Genomic DNA, 20,226 nt, shown 5'->3' on the forward strand with positions numbered 1-20,226 from the left:
ATTTTTTCCCCATTCTCCCGTGTATTGAGCCTTTTGTTAATTTCCTATGTCTACTAATAAACTAGTCGCTTAGGTGTGTTTCTGCCCCAGGGTTTGTTTTTGTAACATAACACATTTGCTAATACAAAAACCTCTACTTTTAGCGTTGTTTATCGCTGGCTCACTGCTTTGCGGATTTTTGAAATAAATTGCCTTTAGTGTAATTGATATCAACATATTGTGCATTGTGTTCTGGAGTATACAGCAGACAGGAAATGTGGTTGGGCTTGACTGCCTGTGTGTGCAACTGTGATGGGCGGGTGTATGCTGTCAGTCAAACAGCCAGTTGGGCGCACGAGTCAACATGGCCAAAATGGGGCATGGCAGCAGCTAGCTTTTAGTGGCTAGAAATTCATAAATAAATCGGACTCTGAGGAAAGTCAGATGAGCGCAAAGAAACGATGATCACCAGCAGGTGCTACGTGGATTATCAACGGGTTCGGGAAGCGACGTTGGGAGACAATAACGGTGCAGCAGGCCTACTGCTATGGCTAGGCTATGGAACAACTCATACAAGCTACCACTGCCGGGTATGTATCTCACCAATGCCAGATCCCTTACCCATGACACGGTGACCTGGAGCTACGACATGTAGAAAGCTGCTAAATTTAGAATGGTTGTATTTTAATCATTACTGAGAACCTGGCTCAACTGAAGATTACCTGATGCTAGCATGCAGCTAGCCAGCCACTCTTTAATTTGCTTTATTGCACTGAAAGGAGAAGCCTTCTACTTATTTTGTGCTTTTATTTAATGACATTAAAGACAATTCATTAAACTGATATTTTGTGCTTTTATTCGTAGACTCATAGTTGTTATTTTGGTACAGTTGTATATTCTTGATAGGTAAGGATGTAATTTTGAGGTAAGTTTGACCCTTGTAGATTTTCTATTTTCGCGAGGGGTGCTAGTCCCCATTGACCGTGATAATTGAGGGATTACTGTACATTCAAATGTATTTAGTAATATAAACTTCCCGAAAAGTGCAAAATTCTGCAGGGCAAAACACCTGCACGGCAACGTAAACCTTCCACATCTACCAGTATACACCAATCCGCGTTTACACCACCTATGAATTTTGAAGGGGTGCTCAAAAACATGCAAAGAAGGTAAGGGGAAAAAAAAAACATCCAGCGGCAAGTGGCTTCCACCCGTCAAGGCGCATCTCATAAATCCTTTTCCTGCTCAGCGGGACTGATTTGCTCTCCATTTCGCCTGGATGGATGTAAAATGCAGAAAACGTCGCATGCCCGCTCGCCAGGCGCCTTGTTCGATCCATCATCTGGACGCAGTTTCTCAGCCACATGTCTCCAAAACAGCAGCAGCACCCTTTTCATCAACCGACTAGTCAATGCTCGGCTTTTTTTGACATTGTCCTTTGGAAGTGAACAGCAACTGTGGTCGCTTTGCCGTCATGGCTTAGCCGTCAGCAGAGCTGCAATGATTACTCGACGTTATAGACAAAAATCGATAAAAGAAATGGGAAAAAATGAATTCCATAAATGATGATCGTCACAAGACATTTCCAACAGAGTGAGACATTTCTACAAGAAAATAATCTCTGATGAGAGTCGCACACGGGCAATGGGCACGGGCAAATACCCACACCAAAACTACTAAAGTTTGTGAAAATTTTAGCTCGAATACAGCAATTAAAAAGGGTGGACGCAGAAGCAGATGCGCCAACCCCAGAAGTTGAACAAAACGAAGTCTGACACACCTCAGGGAGATTCAAGTAAAATTCAAGCCAATTACAGCTGCAACGGGCAGCACGGCGGCGCAGTGGTTAGCGCGTGTGCAGCACAGTTCTGAGGTCGTGAAATCAAACCTTCCTGTGTGGATTTTGCATGTTCTCCCAATGGTTGCGTGGGTTTCCTCCGGCCACCCCGGTTTTCTCTCACATTCCAAAAACATGCATGTCATGTTAATTGGCCGGTCCAAAGTGTCTCTAGGTGTGATTGAGCAAGTGAGTTGTCCGTCTCTGTGTGCCCTGCGACTGGCTGGCAACCAGTTCAGGGTGTCCCCTGCCCACTGCCCGAAGATAGCTGAGATGGGGTCGAGCACCCCCGCGACCCTACTGAGCATGAGTGGTGCAGATAATGGATGGATAGAGCTGCAACTAACTATCATTTAAATACAGTAATCGATCAATCAAAAAACAATTTTTACATTTTTTAATGTCCTCCTTTATTTAAATATTTTTGTTATATATTTAAGTTTTGGACAGATAGAAAAAGAGTGGACATAACATCCAAATCCAAATGATTCTCAAATAGTCTAACAATAACCAAAATTGCATACGAATGTGTGCTTTACACCTGCAAATAAACTTTTTTTAATAAGTGAAAAAAAGAGGTGACATCGGAGGAGAATGCAAGTACTCAGGTGTCATCTTACTGTATATTGAATGTTTTGTACTGGAATTTGAGTTGAATATTGGTGTCTGAAAACGTGCAATATAAATGTATTTGGAATGGATTAATAGAACATCGTACATTAAAACACAGTCTCAGAGCACCCTCTGCGTACTAATGTGCCACTACAAGTTCTTCGCTCTCTTAATTTGGTTCAATTAACATGTTGAGTACCACAAAAAAAAAAAAACACGCAGCACAGCAAAGACATGTTGACATGTTTTTTTCAACGCTTTAACTAATCGATTTCAAGCGATTTTATCGATTCGTTGTTGCAGCCCTAAAGCCAATACCGTTTTGATTACATAAATTGTACATTTAATACGCGTATAGTGGGCTATTAAAGAGAGCTTGAACGTTGTGCCAGACTGTGCCTGATAAATGTAATAGAAATTAAATGCATGCAGTCCGAAGAACAAACTTGTTGTTAAAAACAACTATTGACAGGTGTAAAAAAGATTTGATTTCAAACTGTTGAGAAAAGTACTTTTGTGACAGACTTGAGTTGACCACCCACCTTTACAAAATGCAAAAAGTATATGTTCATTTACTGTGTTATGCTAACGCCAATGATGTCGCGACCAGCACACAGGGTAGACCCAATCGCGTAATTTTATTGAAAGAAAGAAGAAGGGCAGTGCCCGCGATCTGATGCTTGATGGACGCAGGAAGCAAGTCGCTCTCGCAATCGGATTGTGATCCGAATACGGAAGGGGATCTTACGTCGCGGGCGATGGCGGTGTCAGGAATGGAAAAACAGGTCGTAAGTCGGGACGGGAGAGCAGACATGGTCGGGATCAAAAAGGGTCGTAAGTCAGGAAGGAAAGCAGACGTGGTCGGGATCAAAACGGGTCGTAGCCGGAGATAAACGGGAGCAAAAACGCGACAGGCGGGAGTTAGGGTCAAAAAAGGCTTGCTTTGTAAAAACATAGGTTCACAGATGGACTGACAACAGGGGATTGACAGGACTGGGTTTAAAGAGAGACAGGGAGCCAATCAGAGCCCGCAGCGGTTGGTGCCAAATGAGCAGGCACAGCTGAGTAACATCGGTAATCATGACAAATGAGCTTGTTCTTTACTTGATTTTTTAATTCATTATTTATTTGCCTTCCTCTAAAAAAGGACAGAGGGTTATTTATGGATTCTTAACTGACTGAGAACTGTGCCTAATTGGTTTTAGAATTTTATTGAAATTTAGTTGTTTTCTCTTAAATTTTCTTGCCTTGATTATCCTTTGCCACATCATTAGATCAACTTCAAGCTAAATATAAGAAAAAAATGAGAATTATACGACTGTTTGACTATTAGTTTGAAAAGTCAGTGACTAATCGACTATTAAAATGGTTGTCAGTTGTAGCCCTAGTGAGCAGCCTGATGATGTGTGGCCCCGCTCACATCAACCATGGTTAAAACGACACGACTGACGGCCTACCCGGCGGCTTTCATTCCCATTCGCGTGCTCCCTTGCATCTAGTCTAGATTTGGTCATGGATCAGTGAGTAAGCCAAGACAGGGGATCAGTTGGTGGCTACAACTGGTGGCCTATCGGGGGAATACATTTCGAGGGATGAGCTAACACAAAGCCCGACTAGATGTTTTTTTTATTTATTGTGTGACCTTTCGAACCCTAGAGATTTTGGAATCACATAGTGTATTACTCGATTTGCCTTTTTGCGATCACAAGTAGAATTTAACTACCCTAACATTCTGGCTAAAAGCAGCTACTCTTTTCCTAGATTTTGATCAAATTAGATTATATAGGGTTGGGTAGGGTTACTTTAACGTGATTAAAGTAAACTTTAGTCATTTTATTCATATTTAGTTTATTTTGTCTTTTATTAGCATATTTGGTATTGGAGTAATCCAAAAGTAATTGAAAGTAATCCAGTTAAAGTAACCCTACCCAACCCTGTATATATATTTAGATTTTAATTTTTGGGCTAATTTACTGTTAGGGCTTATACACCTTTCTAATAGCGATTTCATGCAATTTGAAGGACTTCCAAAGCCAATTTTCCAATTTTTCCAGTACCATTAAGAGAAGAAATGCGTAGGGCTATGGATTGATTCATTCCAGACTTCTCCTAGTAAATTGCAATGGCAAAGCAAATCCACCATAGAGCAGTGCCGGCGTCATTTTTAAGCAGGATTGTTTTAAATTTTCTTAAATTAATGCATGGTCTATGGTCAAACTGCCGAGAAATATGGCAACAATTTCAAGCATTTACAAGCACTTTACCCAAAAAGCAAGCACTTTTGAAACCTTGACAACATAACATTAGAATTCAAGCATTTTAAAAGATTTGAGGCACCTGTACAAACTCTTTACTGTATTTTTTTATTAGAAAATAGCAGTCCGGGGCACTTGAGGCCAAAAGGTGAGACTGAAAACATAGTTATCACTTTTTAATATTTGATAGTTGATAATGAGATTGCGTAGAATGCATGTTTATATTTTTGACTATTGATCCTCACTGTTAGTTATTTTGACTATTATGCACTGATTACATGATTGTCATTATCGGCCAATCATGTGGGTTTTCTTCAATTCCCACATCCTTTAGAGTGGATCTGCCTTAAAAAGGGTCGAAGAGGAGTGCTTTTAGAACAGGAAGAATTAATTATCTGAGGATTTTGTCCTCTTTTGTTCTTCTTGCAAGTTCAAAATCCATTGATGACTTCTCTCCTTATTTGGAGTGTCTACTAAACTAGAAACCTATCAGTTAAAAAGATTCTAAGCATTTACATTCCTCATCATAACATATTTTGATTTTCATGGTGTCACTGTTTAGTATGCTGGCAGCGCAACAGCAAACAGCAAAGTCTTACAATCATTAACACAGCCCAGAAAATAATTGGCTGTGCTGTGCCCAGTCTGGAGGCCACTGCCAGCTTGCAATACTGCAGCAGAACCAACAGGGTTATAAAGAACTCCTGTTCACCCTGGCCAACACCTTTGAACTGCTGCGCTGTGGTAGGCGCTACAGGTCCCTTAAAAAGACCAACAGGCCCAGGGACAGTTTCTTCCTCCGGGGCCACCATAAATGAGCAAACAAGTGTGTGATAAATATATAGCTTATGTATAGAAAATGGGTATTAATATTTTATCTATCAATGTATTGTGGAATTTTGTGGCTGCTAAATATTATTCCTTCCACTGCATTATTGTTAAGACGCACTAAGGCCAGTCTCAGAGCACTTCCTTCTAAATAAGTATCCTGTTATTCTATTTAGCTTATTTTTCTATGATTAGTCTTGGTTACGTGTTTATCCTGTAGTGCCATGTCTAATCCTGTTGTAAACAGTGTTAACTATTAAAACATTTTAATCGAAATTCCGAAGTAAAATTCCAATTGGACAAATTCTGTTAAACCCAAACTCCTACAGGTACAAATAACACAATCAAATAAGAAATCTCTCTGTTATTAACATTTTTGTATTAACATGCTTGTTAACTATTGACTGTTTCTCTAATTGCTACATAACCGCGACGGTCTAATTGTGAGGGGGGTCGATTGTGTCGGGTAAACTTATGCTGGCTGATGCTAACAGAAAATTGGAGAGTAACTCAATTGGACATGGCAACATTTGATTTAGATAAGAGTATAAAGTCCAAAACATTCTGTGCCACTGACGGCTATAGACGTCAAAAATCAATGAGAACTCTGACGGAGTTAACTTCTTGCTGTTTGTTGTTGTGTGTGTACCGAGTGACCTCACCAATTAGTGAATTGATGGTACTGCTAATAGGCAGCATGCTTGGCAATGTCCAGTGTTTCCCACACATAGAAAGAGTCTGGTGTGCCACCAGGATTTAAATGGTCCCGCCAGAGTCTCATTAACTTCAATCATCCAAAAAAATAAAGTATATTTGAAAAATTATAAATTAGGGCTGAACTAAGCATTATTTTCATAATTGATGAATCAGTCGATTACTTTTTTAAATGATCGATGAATCCGATTTTCAATTTCCTCCTTATTGTTCAATTTTTTATGGTTTGGACAGATAGACAAATAGTGCACAAAACAACATGTTTATTTCTATACCCCTTAATCACAAAGAGTCTCAAAGGGCTGCACAGATTATTGCAAACCACAGACTATTATTACACCATCCCCTGATCTAAAACCTACATGAGGGCAGGGAAAAACTCAAAAACCTCAACAAAATTCTTTCTAATATAAGACACTTTACAAAATCCAAGTGTTTGTCAATTAACTTCACAATAAGCAAAATCACATACAAATATATGCTATACACCTGCAAATATATGAGATACTCTTTGCCTACCAACTTATCTAAATATCATACTATATTTGGACTCATCATACAAAATGAAAAAAGGAAGAGCAATAAGTTTCATTATAGCAGAAAATTTTGTTCACAGAAATATCAAAAATTAAGCCCACTTTTGAAATTATGTAATCAAACTTGGGGTTTTATGCAGTTAAATCTTTGATTATGATAAACATTTCTAATAAGAAAATGATATAAAATATGCTTAAGAATGTGCCTCTTGTGTAGAGTTGAACATGTCATTATAATTATTGTTTTCTATTCATCCGTCCATTATCTGCACCGCTTATCCTCGGTAGGGGTACTTGAGCCCATCCCAGCTATCTTCCGGCAGTGGGCAGGGGATACCCTGAACTGGTTGTCAGCCAGTCTCAGGGCACACAGAGACAGACAACACACTCACTCATTCACCTCAAAGGATATTTTGGACCGGCCAATTAACCTGACATGTTTTTGGACTATGGGAGGAAACCGGAGTGCCCGGAGAATCCCCCCTGCAAGGACGGGGAGAACATTTTGGGCTGACTCTTGGCGACAAGAAAAAAAGGTTTAGCGCCAAGTGTTCCATGCAAAAACTCTAAAGTCAACTCTCCATTGTGTGTTACTGAGCCTATTAAGCCAGCATCTGTTTCCCCTAGTTGCATTTTCTTGCGTTTGTAAATACTTGTCGCTCGAGCAACAGATTATTATCAACTCACTTTCAAATGCTAATACACCATTTCATGCATAAATCATAGCTCAAGAGGTGACTCGTTTTCATCGTAGCGTCTCTTTGTTTGGAAGAACTTTTCGCTGAGGGGTATGAAGCCAGGGTGTTTGAACAGTCATCCACTTGTCTTCAAACTGTGAGTCAAGGTCAACTGTTTTGGGTTTTCTCAAAATCATGATGAAATCCATCATGCATATTGCTTTTTTTTGTACCGTAAAAATCAGACTATGAAGCGCATTTGATTATGAGCCGCACCTAGGACATTTTTAAACGAAAAAAAGATTTTGTACATACATAAGACGCACTTGACTATAAGCCACCTGTGCCAATTTTGAAACATGATATATTTAAAAAGAAAGACGGCACACAGAAATAGTTTTAATAATAAATGGTTTTTGATAAACAAATAGGTGTCTGTATGATGTTATTTTGTTATCTTATTGTCACCCGTCACTGGAATCATTGGTAAGCTCAAACTCATGGGTTTCAAGATATAATGACCATCCATTAACTATATGCACTGCTTATCCTCAATAGGGTCGCAGAGACAGACAACTCACTCACTCATTCACCAAGGGACAATTTGGACCGGCAAATTAACCTGACATGCATTTTTTTGGAATGCGGGAGGAAACCAGAGTGCCCGGGGGAAACCCACACAAACATGCAAATTCCACACAGTAAGGTTGCAGCAGCTGGACATGAACCCTGAACCTCTGCACCGTGGGGTTGGGCGCTAACCACCCAGTGCGACCTACGATGACCATTTCGAAATATATTTTTTTCAGAAGAAACATCACTATCAGTCTGAAACAAGATACCCAAAAACTATAAAGGCCGGTGTAACTCATCAGTGCGTGCCCCCTGTCTTCAGCTACTTTGAATGTCCGCGAAAATGGTTTCGTTACATCAAGTACAATCCATAGAACCAACCGTGTAAATTATTAACTCCAAAACACATGATAATGCCGCAGGTAAGAAAAAGGAATCAGCTGTTGGACGTTGCTTCTTGAAATCTGTTCGTTTCCCTACATTATTTTCAACTACAAATATAAGCATCGTAAAACTATCACTGCTGACGATTGACACCATTTCCATGATGTGGGTCTGTTCCTGCTTGTTTTATTCATGCACAAAGCACAGTGTTACATTAAACCTGCGTCTTCCTTGACACATGTATTCCATGTGTCTCTCTCTTACCTTTATTGCTCGTGTGCTTCTGGCGCCGTTAGAAAAAATGTTTAAATTAGCCGCATCATTGCATAAGCCGCAGGGTTGAAAGCTTGGGAAAGAAGTCGCAGCTTATAGTCTCAATTTTACGGTAAAGTTGTTCTACTGGGCACCGAGTCATAGTACATATGGTGATTTTTCTTACTTGATTTGTCTGAGATGCTCTAGTGCAACCTGAACAGATCAACAGGTCATTTCAGAAAACATTTTAAAGTACAATTGGAACTGTTAAAGTTAGTCATTATAAAGGCTCTTTGGTGGCTGTATTACACAAGTAAAATACAGATATTAAGTTACAAACTACATCGTGGTAGCAGCTGCACATACTCACGAGGCTGAATCAGACTTATTCGTCAGTGAAAACAGGAAAAGGAACACACATGAGCACGACTTCACAATAAAAGAATATAAGATTGATAAACGTACAAAAGATGTAATTACTCTGATGATTGAAACGTTACTTTATGTGTGTGTGTGAGAAAGATTGTTTTTATATTTAAGAATATAAAAACAAGTTACTTTCATTGCATTGAATTATGAGAAATGCACATTCCCAAAACGACCAACTTTACAGAACCTAAAACCAGCCACTAGGTACACGACACCTTCGGTGGTCCATCCATCCATTATCTGCACCGCTTATCCTCAGTAGGGTCGCATGGGTGCTGGAGCCCATTCTAGCTATCTTCGGGCAGTGGACAGGGAACACCCTGAACTGGTTGCCAGCCAGTCCCAGGGCACACAGAGACAGACAACTCACTAGCTCATTCACACCTAGGGACATTTTTGGACCGGGCAATTAACCTGATATGCATGTTTTTGGAATGTGGAAAAAAACAGAGTGCCTGGAGGAATCCTACGCAAGAACGGGGAGAACATGCAAACTCTGCACAGGAAGGCTAGTAGCTGGATTTTAACCCATAACCTAGAACTGTGCCACGGACATGCTAAACACTCAGTTATTATGGTATTTTTGGGTTCAGTTACTGTTTAAATGTGTTTTTAAAGATCAGGAAGATGTGTTTTATAGCTACTCAGGGTAAACGTGGATCATTTTGGGAGGCTTGGAACAAATTAATTGGCTTTCAGTTATTTCTAATGAGGAAAATTTGCTCAAGATACGAGCAAATCTAGATACAAGCAAGATCAGGGAATGAATAAATCTTGTATTTAAAGGTCTCACGGTACTCTAATTTTCTCTCGTTTGTCGGGCACGATTCACTGCATCACTTGACTTCAACCGTGGCAAAAAAATAGCTTATGTTCACATTTGTCAAATATTATCATGCTTTTTATCTTTTCCACTGAGTATGGGCAAGTACTCACTCCATGTGTTTACATTATTGCTGATTCTGACTTTCTTATTTTTCTCTTTCAAGTCTTTTATTACATGTTTATCCATGCTTAACTAATCTTCCCGTAAACTATGATCACTACATTGTTATCAATGGATTAAAGACAGGTCAATCAAAACTAAATTCCCGTATCAGCCTCTTTACTTTAGTTGCAGTTTTACATACAGACACTAGGGATTCGAATGCAGATATCTCGGGAATGATATCTATTATAAAAAAAGTAGTATGTCATTTAATTTTTACATATGGCGGCATATTTATATATGGCGGCAGTAGCTCAGGAGGTAGAGCACTCGTCTTGGGATCAAGGGATCCCAGTTCGAATCCCGGCTCGTCCGTGTTACATGTCAAAGTGTCCTAGGGTAAGACACTGAACCCCTAATACCCTCAATAAGCAGGATAGCGCCTTACATGGCTGCAAAGCCGCAATTGGCAAATGTGGAGCACATTGTAAAGCGCTTTGGGAAGTCATTGACTTGAAAAGCGCTATATAAATGCAGATCATTTCATTACCAGCTCAGTAGCCTAGATGGTAGTGTGCCCGCTTTGAGACTGGGAGGTCGCTGGTTCGCGCCTCGGCCGAGTCATACCTAATTGGTAAAATGGCGGCGCCCTCTGTTGGCTGCGGCTGCATCGGCTCGCTACAACGGGTCAGGTGTATCGACATTTCGTTCTGTGTACATTGTTACAAAGAATGACAATACAAAGGAAATTATTATTATTATTATTTCATTTCATATCATAGCAAAGAAGGAATAAGGAAGATCCTATTTACGTTAAAATTTACATGATGTGAATTTTGGAGCCCGTCACACCAATCAGTTAAAAAAAAAAAATTAAAAAGAAATTGAGAGAGCCACATCATATACTGTATTTTCAAACAAATTGAAAAATCTGCCAAAAACGCTCTCTAGACAAAAGCTAATTCTTCAGCACACTGTGTGTCATTTGATGATTTAATCAAATGTATGAATAATAATAATAATAATAATAATTTCCTTGTATTGTCATTCTGTGTAACAATGTACACAGAACGAAATGTCGATTGCACCTGACCCGTTGTAGCGAGCCGATGCAGCCGCAGCCAACAGAGGGCGCCACCGACCACTTTTTAAGTCTTAGGAATGACTCGGCCGGGGCGCGAACCCGAACCTCCCAGTCTCAAAGCGGGCGCCTTACCATCTAGGCTACTGAGCTGGTATATGAAGTGATAATAATGCCAAATCCTGTGTCCCAAATCAATGTACCGTATTTTCCGCACTATAGGGCGCACCGGGTTATAGGGCGCACCCCCAAAAAATGGTTTTTGGTCCTATATCTTCCATACATAAGGCGCACCGGATTATAAGGCGCTACAATGGGAACGTGGAAAAAACAGTCAGATAGTTCAGTCAAACTTATTACCCCCTTAACATTCCGAAAGCTTGCAAAGAAGCAAATACGTGTCGTAGACACGTGCGGATGCGGTGTCCGTACGATGTCACTCAAATGCATCGTTCCAAATATCATTCTGAAGGTTAAAGTCTTGGGATTCAAGAAATTCCAACCATTCCTTAGTTTCTATTTTCTTTTTCGCTCGCAACTTTACTGTGCATATAACAATAAACACTTGGAATTGAGTTTAATTTAAAAAAAGACCCATCACAGAAACATCGATATCACTCTGAAACAAGATACTGGGAAAATATATAGCCGGAGTAGCTCACCAAAATCGTTGTGTTCAATAATAATGTGCAACCATGGTCCTCTTATATCGTTGAGTGTAGTAAATCCAGGAGAGTAAAATATTTACAAATACAGTACAGAGAAGTAAAATACTGTTTTCTCTATGCCGTCAACCAAACATGCTATTCACATTCATCTTTTTCGGCCAATTGCAAGCTTTGTTTTGCCCCTTTAGCCTATGCCAGCCTGTAAATCATAAAAAGGATCCGCCCTCTTTACCTCCGAATAACTTTAGCCAATAGTGATCGATTCAAGTGATGATTGACACATCTTTTTCAGCCAATTGCAGGCTTTGTTTTGCCCCTTTAGCCTATGCAAGCCTGTAAATGATAAAAAGGATCCGCCCCTTTACCTCCGAATAACTTTAGCCAATAGTGATCGATTCAACTGATGATTGACACATCTTTTTCGGCCAATTGCAGGGTTTGTTTTGCCCCTTTAGCCTATGCGAGCCTGTAAATGATAAAAAGGATCCGCCCCCTTTACCTCCAAATAACTTTAGCCAATAGTGATCGATTCAAATGATGATTGACACATTGGTTAGCCTATGAAACGCCGGTATATAAATCCCAGCATACACCGCGGACGACTTCGCGTTCGGGGGAAAATCTATTCGGCGGCTGCTTTCATTAGTTGCAAGACTTTGCGACTTAATATTGATTCATATATAAGGCGCACTGTATTATAAGGCGCATGGTCAGCTTTTGAAAAAAATTAAGACTTTTAGGTGCGCCTTATAGTGCGGAAAATACGGTAAATATGCCATTTACAATTTGTCTTCTACCTTAAGTTAGATTGTTGAGGCCATTTTTTTCCATGAAACTTGTCCTTAATAACGGTTTCAAAACAATGTGCATGCAAAGTTCTGTTGTAAAAATGTCACAAATGACTGCAAACGATAAGCATATCGTCATATTCACTCTAGGTGTAGACTGCACTGAGCGAGAGAGAGAGAAGGAAGTGCCTTGCGCTGTGTGCAGGGATCCGCCCACCTGTACTGCTCACCCAATCAAAGTGGCTTGCCAGCGTTTTTATTTATCAGTTTAAATGGTTTCTTATCAAACTTTTGCATTAAGTTGCTTCGGCCTCATATGGACCAAAATCGGGATGAAATCACTTGACTTTGGAACGCCACAGAGAGATGTGCAATAGTTACATTTCATTTCGGAGCCATACATACTCATGAAAAGAGCCATATACAGCTCCCGAGCCAGAGGTTCCCTACCCCTGCTTTAGAGTGTTGGATTATATATCCAATAAAAGATCTCTTAGATGTAATGCACAGTCAATACCAAGTCAGGTCAAATCACGTTTATTTGTATAGCCCTTAATCACAAAAATGTCACAAAGGACTGCACAGAATCACATTTAAACCATCCTCTGATCGTAAATCAACATGCAGGCAAGGAAAAACTCAAAACCTCAGCGTGAGGGAAAAAAATAAACCTTGAGAATTGGTAATCCTGCTTCCAGGATGACCAGGGTGAATTACATTTAGCATTACAGTACACAAACAGTAAACATCAATAAAAGAGAACACTAGGTAATATGTTGAAATTTGTCCGGAAAGTGCTATTCATTGAGATTTTCCCACTGATCCCGCCCATAAATACTCAAATAGCATTCACATTTGACGCTTATTGAAATGCATTTAGGAAATTAGTATTAGTTAAATTCAAAAGATTGACCCGTGAATAAACATTTCGTTTAATAAAGATAACTAACCACGCGCAAAAAATGCAGGTGTTGGATTAAAAAAACAGTATTTGTAAAAAACTTCGGATTGATATAAATAGCAGCAATGAAAGTTAATTCCAGGAGTAAAAATCATTATTTTCGCAGAAAAAATAGGAAAGTAATTGAATGTTTAATTTTATGGCCTAATAACGTTATCAGTTACGAGCCAAATACCAGTGAAAAACAATCCAATAGATCAGTTGTGTTGTAAGGCCGATTTAAAAGAATAAACTTGAAGAATATTCCAAAGATTTTAATACTAAAAAATAAATGAAAGTGCTAAACTTAAAGAGACAGTGTCTATTATTTGACCTCTAGATGCTCCTGTATTGTGGCATGCAACTAAAAATGAGTGTGACAAAGCATGGAGAAGTATACAAACTAAGAAACTGGAAGTAGTCAAAAAGCACCGTTTTTCTTGTCATGGTTTTTGATCAGTCTTTTGCCAGGTTTTTGTTTTTTTGGGGGGACCGGTAGCAACAGGATAGCAGCCAATTATGTCAGCTTCCTTTAGGTGAGGCTCATGATATTTAAAATGAATGCAAATATTTCAAACGATGGCAGCACAGCAGCGGAGTAGGTAGCGCGTCCGCGGCACAGTTCTGAGGTCATGAGATCGAACCTTCCTGTGGGGAGTTTGCATGTTCTCCTTGTGCTTGCGTGGGTTTACACCAGTTTCCTCCCACATTCTAAAAACATGCATGTCAGGTTGATTGGCCGGTTCAAATTGTCCCGAGGTGTGAATGAGTAAGTTGTTCGTCTCTGAGTGCCTTGCGATTGGCTGGGAACCAGTTCAGGGTGTCCCCTGCCCACTGCCCGAAGATGGCTAGGATTGGCTCCAGCACCCCCGAGAATTTCAAACAAGTAATTTTTTTAAAAATGCGTGTTTATATAATAGTTCATGAATATTTGATTATTATTCAAATCAATAGTTTTCTTTTTCTAATGAATGTTGTTTTCTTACTACTAGGAAGTGCTAAATAAAACAGTGAAGAGCAGGGTTTGGAGTGACTTCGAGATAAAACCGGTTACTAAACCAGGGGTCAGCAGCGTAGTACCCCTGGACACTAGGTAGTCCCCTGAGTACACTTGACTACCCTGTGGATGATTTCTTAAAACTAGCTCACCAGTCATTGTGATTTTTTTAGGAAACCTCATTTGTAACTGGAATTAGAAATAATTTAAATGATGAGTCTCTTTAGATACATGATTCAATATATCAAAATTATTTTAAGGTCATTGCCAGACTTCTTTTATTCTACACTCTCAAAGGTGCCAAGATGTACCACTTCTTAAAAACATAAGTGGAAAATTTAAAGCCTGAACGTGTAATATTTGACCACTCGATGGCACTGTGTTGTCTAGTACGAGCGAGGGCCAGTGATACAGGTCAGGGTACCAGACAAACATGGCACTGATCTAAAAAGGGATTCCACGGTGTGAAAGAAATATAGATATATTGTCACCGTTGCCATGGCGCCCATTTGGCCGCGCCCGTGTAGCGCCAGCTACGGCTCGTTGACGGATTGGCTTCCCTCCTAATTAAGCTCAGTGCTCTCACTAATCCTTTGTCAGTCTGTCAACGAACCTCTGCCCCGCAAGACGTGGCTTTTGACTCGGTCCTGTTTCCTGGTGAGTTCTCCTGTCCAGTATTGTTCCCGTTTATTTTGTCCTGTTTAATATCGGTTTCCAGTTTCGTTCCCGTCTAGTTTTTCCTGTTTAATTTTGATATCCTGTTCTGATATCAATCCTGTCTGTCCCGTTGTTTAATATCCGTTTCCAATTTCGTTCCCGTCTAGTTTGTCCTGTTTATTTTCGATATCCTGTTTTTATATCAATCCTGTCTGTCCGGTCCTGTCCGGTATCGACCCCACCTGTCCATTATCTGCTCGGGCAATTGGTATCCATCTCGTCGGCCTCTGGCTTCCTATCATTCCACGCCAGACCGTTGCCTAACGTGCATGACTCCCTATTTCCCGAAAAATAAAAGACTTGTGTGAGAAACGTAACGCATTTGGGTCCTGATCCTCTTCCGGTTCCTGACATCTATCCACCTATGATTTTTTTTAAATAAAAGATACCATTGGTATCGAAAATTCAATTATTTTTGTCTAGTATTCAAATCAGTATTGCTTGTAATTGGACCACGTACCACGGATGTTTTTTCTCAGTTGTTTTGTCCCACTAGGAGGCACTAAATATTACACACTTTAAGAATGCATTTCAAACTTGCATGGTAGCAAAAAAATATCAGCTTTAAAAAGGGTTGGGGACCCCTAGACTAGACAACGATGATGATGATGAATTCGGACAATGCTGTCCTAGTCTGATGATGAGATTATAATTCATAGGTTTGTTACAATCCAGCCTCCTGTTTATTACTGTAATGTAGTAATCACTGGTCTTCTGAATTATAAGTTTAAGATGTGATTTTAAGGTCCTGTTGGTATTATGCAAAATTATGCATGGACTTGCTCCCTCATATCTTTCAGATTTAATTTGACCCTATGTTCTGTTCCGGAACCTTCGGTCTGAAAATGCTGGTCTACTAGTGATCCCAAGAGCCAAGAAGAAATCGTAAGGTTAGAGAGCGTTCTCCATACAGACGCAGGTGCTGTGGAGTTCTCTGCCCTTGAGATTGGATCTGCAACCTGACTGGAACTGTTTCAATCAACACACATATATTCAATAGCTCATGTGTACCCAAAGAAGGTGTCGACCGGACATTGTATAACAAATATTTCATGTTGATAGTGTCTCTGTATTATTTGTGCAGTTTCTTGAAACTTCTTGTGATTAAAGGCTACATAAATAAACATGAATCGACACAGTGAAGTGTGTTTGTTTGTTACCTGCCACGAACTGGAAGGGATCTCAGCAAACCTGCCCAGCCCTCCAAAGGTGTAGCAACGATACATCCGGTCCAGGGATTCGGTACAGTGCCACAGCAAGCCGAAACTGACCGAGTCCTTGTGATGTTGATGATGTTGATGGTGATGATTTGTGGTCTTCAGATGCTCCTTCACAATCCACGCGGGGGAGATGAAACTGAAACTGCACACAGCGACCAAGGCGGAGGAGAGAAGAACCCAGAAGCAGCCCACGCAACTAAACATGGTGCTGATGGCGAGAAGCCCAAATGTGCTCAAACTCCAAACCCGTCCTCCTCTTTTTCTTCTTTCGTCCTCCGATCAAAGAAAATCATTTAGCGCTCACAAACGCCAAAGTCTGACAGTGTTCACAAACATCTTCAATCCACAGAACACTCCGCGGGAGTCCCACGAGTCAGGTGGCAAAAAAGAGACCCCCCTCAAAAAGCTCTAAGATGCTCTCCGGCTAAACAAGAACCTCCCGAATCAGGCCAGTTATCGTTCCAGTGGGGAACACCACGCCACGCGCCGCGTTTGAAATATGTGACACACCCACAAGTGGGCGCGCAATAGTGGCGCCCCCACGCAGGTATTTTAGGACAAGGAGCAGGTCTTGTTTTGTTCTGCGAGCGACACCACAACGTGGGTGGGTCTTCTCATTCGCCTCCAGTGTGATGCGTGGACCCACGTGTGGACGCTGGTCTACTTTGCGTTCGTTCCCGACTACGCCCGGACTGCATAAATTGAACGAGGTTACGCTATTTGGATTTTCCGAAAAGCGCCTTCAAAATAAAACATCATGCACAGGTAGTAGAGTATAGTACTGTGTACAGTATTGGTTATGGTTCACAGATTTCCCTAACTCAGGGATGTCAAGCTGAATTTGGGAACAGAACGATCCAGACTTTCTGTTTTGAGGTGGTCGGACCAGTAAAAAAAATATCTCAAATATTTGGCTTAGTTTTCAGTACTTTGCTTTATCATTCGGCTTACTTGAGTAGTCTACCGTCATATTATTATCATGGACGACATGGGATGATTTCTATTCACAAGACATGTATTCAAAAACATTAGGGAAACAATTATTTTCATTATTGGCATTGCGTGTGTTAACTGGTTTATTTGAACAGTTGAGTAAATGCAGTTTTACACCTGAACCAATCCACCCCCCCAAAATATATATATATATATATATATATATTATGTGCCTTGATTGTCATACTGGTTTAAAATTAGTTTTAAAAATATGTTTAAAGTACATGGGCAATAACATTAGACTACATAAAATCAATCTACTGCGCTGGTCCTACTAATGCTAAGAGTATATCCTTTATTGCTCTCTAGTGGCCACAGGGGGCGTTTGGTTTGCATTTATAAAAAAAATCATAACTATTGATAGAAAAGACCTAAAGACTCACTTATTAACTCAGAAACGTATAGTGGGACTGATTAAATCATCCAACAGACCAGGTCCGGCCGTACGTTTGTCATGGCTGCCTTAACAGTATATCTCATCTCATCTCATCAGCTGCACCGCTTATCCTCAGTAGGGTCGCGGGGCTTAACAGTATATATATATATATATATATATATATATATATATATATATATAGAGAGAGAGAGAGAGAGAGAGAGAGAGAGAGAGAGAGAGAGAGAGAGAGAGAGAGAGAGAGAGAGAGAGAGAGAGAGAGAGAGAGAGAGAGAGAGATTTAATTGATATACTGTATTTGTTTTATTAGTATTCCTCAATATATAGGACTTAATTTTTAAAATTTTCATTTTTTTTCTTTTAAATTGACACCAGTGATATGTTTTAAATCAGGGCTTTTCTAATGGAAAACTTCCCCAAGATGATGGAGTTTGAGACCTCTGTTTTCCAGGGTTTGTTTGAAACCAGTGATCACCGACTATAATTACGAGCGTTTATTTATTTGTACTCAACTGTGCCATCTTTGGAACCTAGACATGACCGTGAAAAAAGTATTAAAATGGCACTGGCTTATTCAAATTTGCTTTTACTTTGAAATAATCCCCGTTTCAGATTTCAAGTATGCAAACTTGACGGACAGCAGGTGTTCCAGGGAAAATAAAACGTTCTTCGACGAATAGCTTTGAGTTTTAAATGTTCGTTTGTATCACAAATATAAAGTATATCATTATTTAAAGATTATCAACTTTATTATTTTTTTATTAATGTAGCCACTTAGGCCAGCCTTTTAGACGTACGTAAGTACGTACGTGCATGCATTTGTGCGTGCATGCATGTTGAATTCCCCCATAAAAAAAAAAAAAAAAAAAACAAACAAAACTTGTTATTCATGTAGAGACTTCGTTCTTAGTTTTTGCTGTTTTTCCAACCGTTATTAATTTGCTCAGGTCCTAAGGCAGTGGTGAACACTGTACCCTGCTGGTCAACTATTGAATTGCTACTCATCAAGAAAAACAGACGTGGTAATAATATTTTGACCAGTTTGTTATACAGTATTACACCTCCACGGCACAGCTCCCTTCATGTTTTTTTTTCTCTAATTCAACTGTACCCCCATAACCTTAAATTTGCCTAAAATTCAGATGTGCGCTTTATAATCCAGAGCTTCTTATTGGCCGGAACTACGGTAAATAAAATCGAAAATGCATAATTATAACCAAATGCTTCGACGTAACGGTATAAATTTATGACGTTTTCTTTAGTGGGGTTTTTAAGGGTTATTGTTCTATCTTCGTTATTCATTATCCATTATCCGTTATCGGTCAGTTCATAATACGCTACAAAGCCTAGGAGCCGGGACACTTACTCTCAGCCAAAAGGCCAAGCTAAGGTCCTAGCCCTAAAGCCTTGCTGCGATCATTGCGAATGCACCGTTCCCGGAAGTACTGCAATACCGGGCCGATGCGTGGAGTGGACAGAGCAAGCTCTTATTCCATCTCCGGATTGCAAAAATCAAAGATCATGGCAAAGGCCAAGCTAAGGACTGACATAGCATCAAAGCCACAGTCCAAAAACAACAGCCACTTCCCACTAGGGGGATATGGCTGGGGGGGGGTTTTAAGGGTTATTGTTCTATCTTCGTTATTCATTATCCATTATCCGTTATCGGTCAGTTCATAATACGCTACAAAGCCTAGGAGCCGGGACACTTACTCTCAGCCAAAAGGCCAAGCTAAGGTCCTAGCCCTAAAGCCTTGCTGCGATCATTGCGAATGCACCGTTCCCGGAGGTACTGCAATACCGGGCCGATGCGTGGAGTGGACAGAGCAAGCTCTTATATGGCTGTGGTGAATTCATATTTTCTATTAATGTACTATGAAATAAGTTTTTATTTTCTGATTATTAATTTTATACAACCTCACTATGCTGTCTCAGTCGGATACGGAGATTTTAATTCATGCGTCTGTTACCTCCCGTCTCGATGACTGTAATGCACTACTCTCCGGTCTCCTGAAGCCTAAAATCAAGAGCCCTCAGTTGGTACAAAATGCTGCAGCGAGGCTTTTAACAAAGACAAAGTTTGATCACATGACCCCGATTTTAGCTAACCTGCATTGGCTCCCTGGTAGCTTAAGATGTTATTTTAAGGTTCTCTTAGTATTATACAAAAACATTCATGGACTTGCACCCTCATATCTTTCAGATTTAATTTTCCCCTATGTTCCAGTCCGGAGCCTTCGCTCTGAAAATGCTGGTCCACTAGTGATCCCAAGAGCCAAGAAGAGATTCGCAGTTTCGAGAGCATTCTCCATTCGGGCCCCAGTGCTGTGGAATGCTCCTCCCCCTGAAATCTGATCTGCAACCTCAGTGGAAATGTTTAAATCCAAGCTTAAAACACACTTCTATTCTATAGCATATGAA

At 40.1% G+C, this 20,226-nt stretch overlaps 1 protein-coding gene and 1 pseudogene across 1 annotated transcript in view; both read right to left on the reverse strand.

Moving 5' to 3' along the window:
- Positions 1-16,784, reverse strand: part of lhfpl7 (LHFPL tetraspan subfamily member 7) — a 121,751-nt gene extending 104,967 nt beyond the window's left edge. Inside the window, exon 1 of the mRNA XM_088321554.1 lies at positions 16,359-16,784. Coding sequence (XP_088177680.1) covers positions 16,359-16,622 — 264 coding nt within the window. The 5' untranslated portion in view covers positions 16,623-16,784. The remainder of the gene's footprint in view (positions 1-16,358) is intronic.
- Positions 16,785-19,225: 2,441 nt separating this feature from the next.
- LOC148349528 (U2 spliceosomal RNA) lies at positions 19,226-19,345 on the reverse strand (annotated as a pseudogene).
- Between the last annotated feature and the right edge of the window lie 881 nt (positions 19,346-20,226).

Source organism: Urocampus carinirostris, chromosome 17 (genome assembly GCF_059441175.1).
Source record: "Urocampus carinirostris isolate Australia breed hairy pipefish chromosome 17, RoL_Ucar_1.0, whole genome shotgun sequence".
Lineage (NCBI taxonomy): Eukaryota > Metazoa > Chordata > Actinopteri > Syngnathiformes > Syngnathidae > Urocampus > Urocampus carinirostris.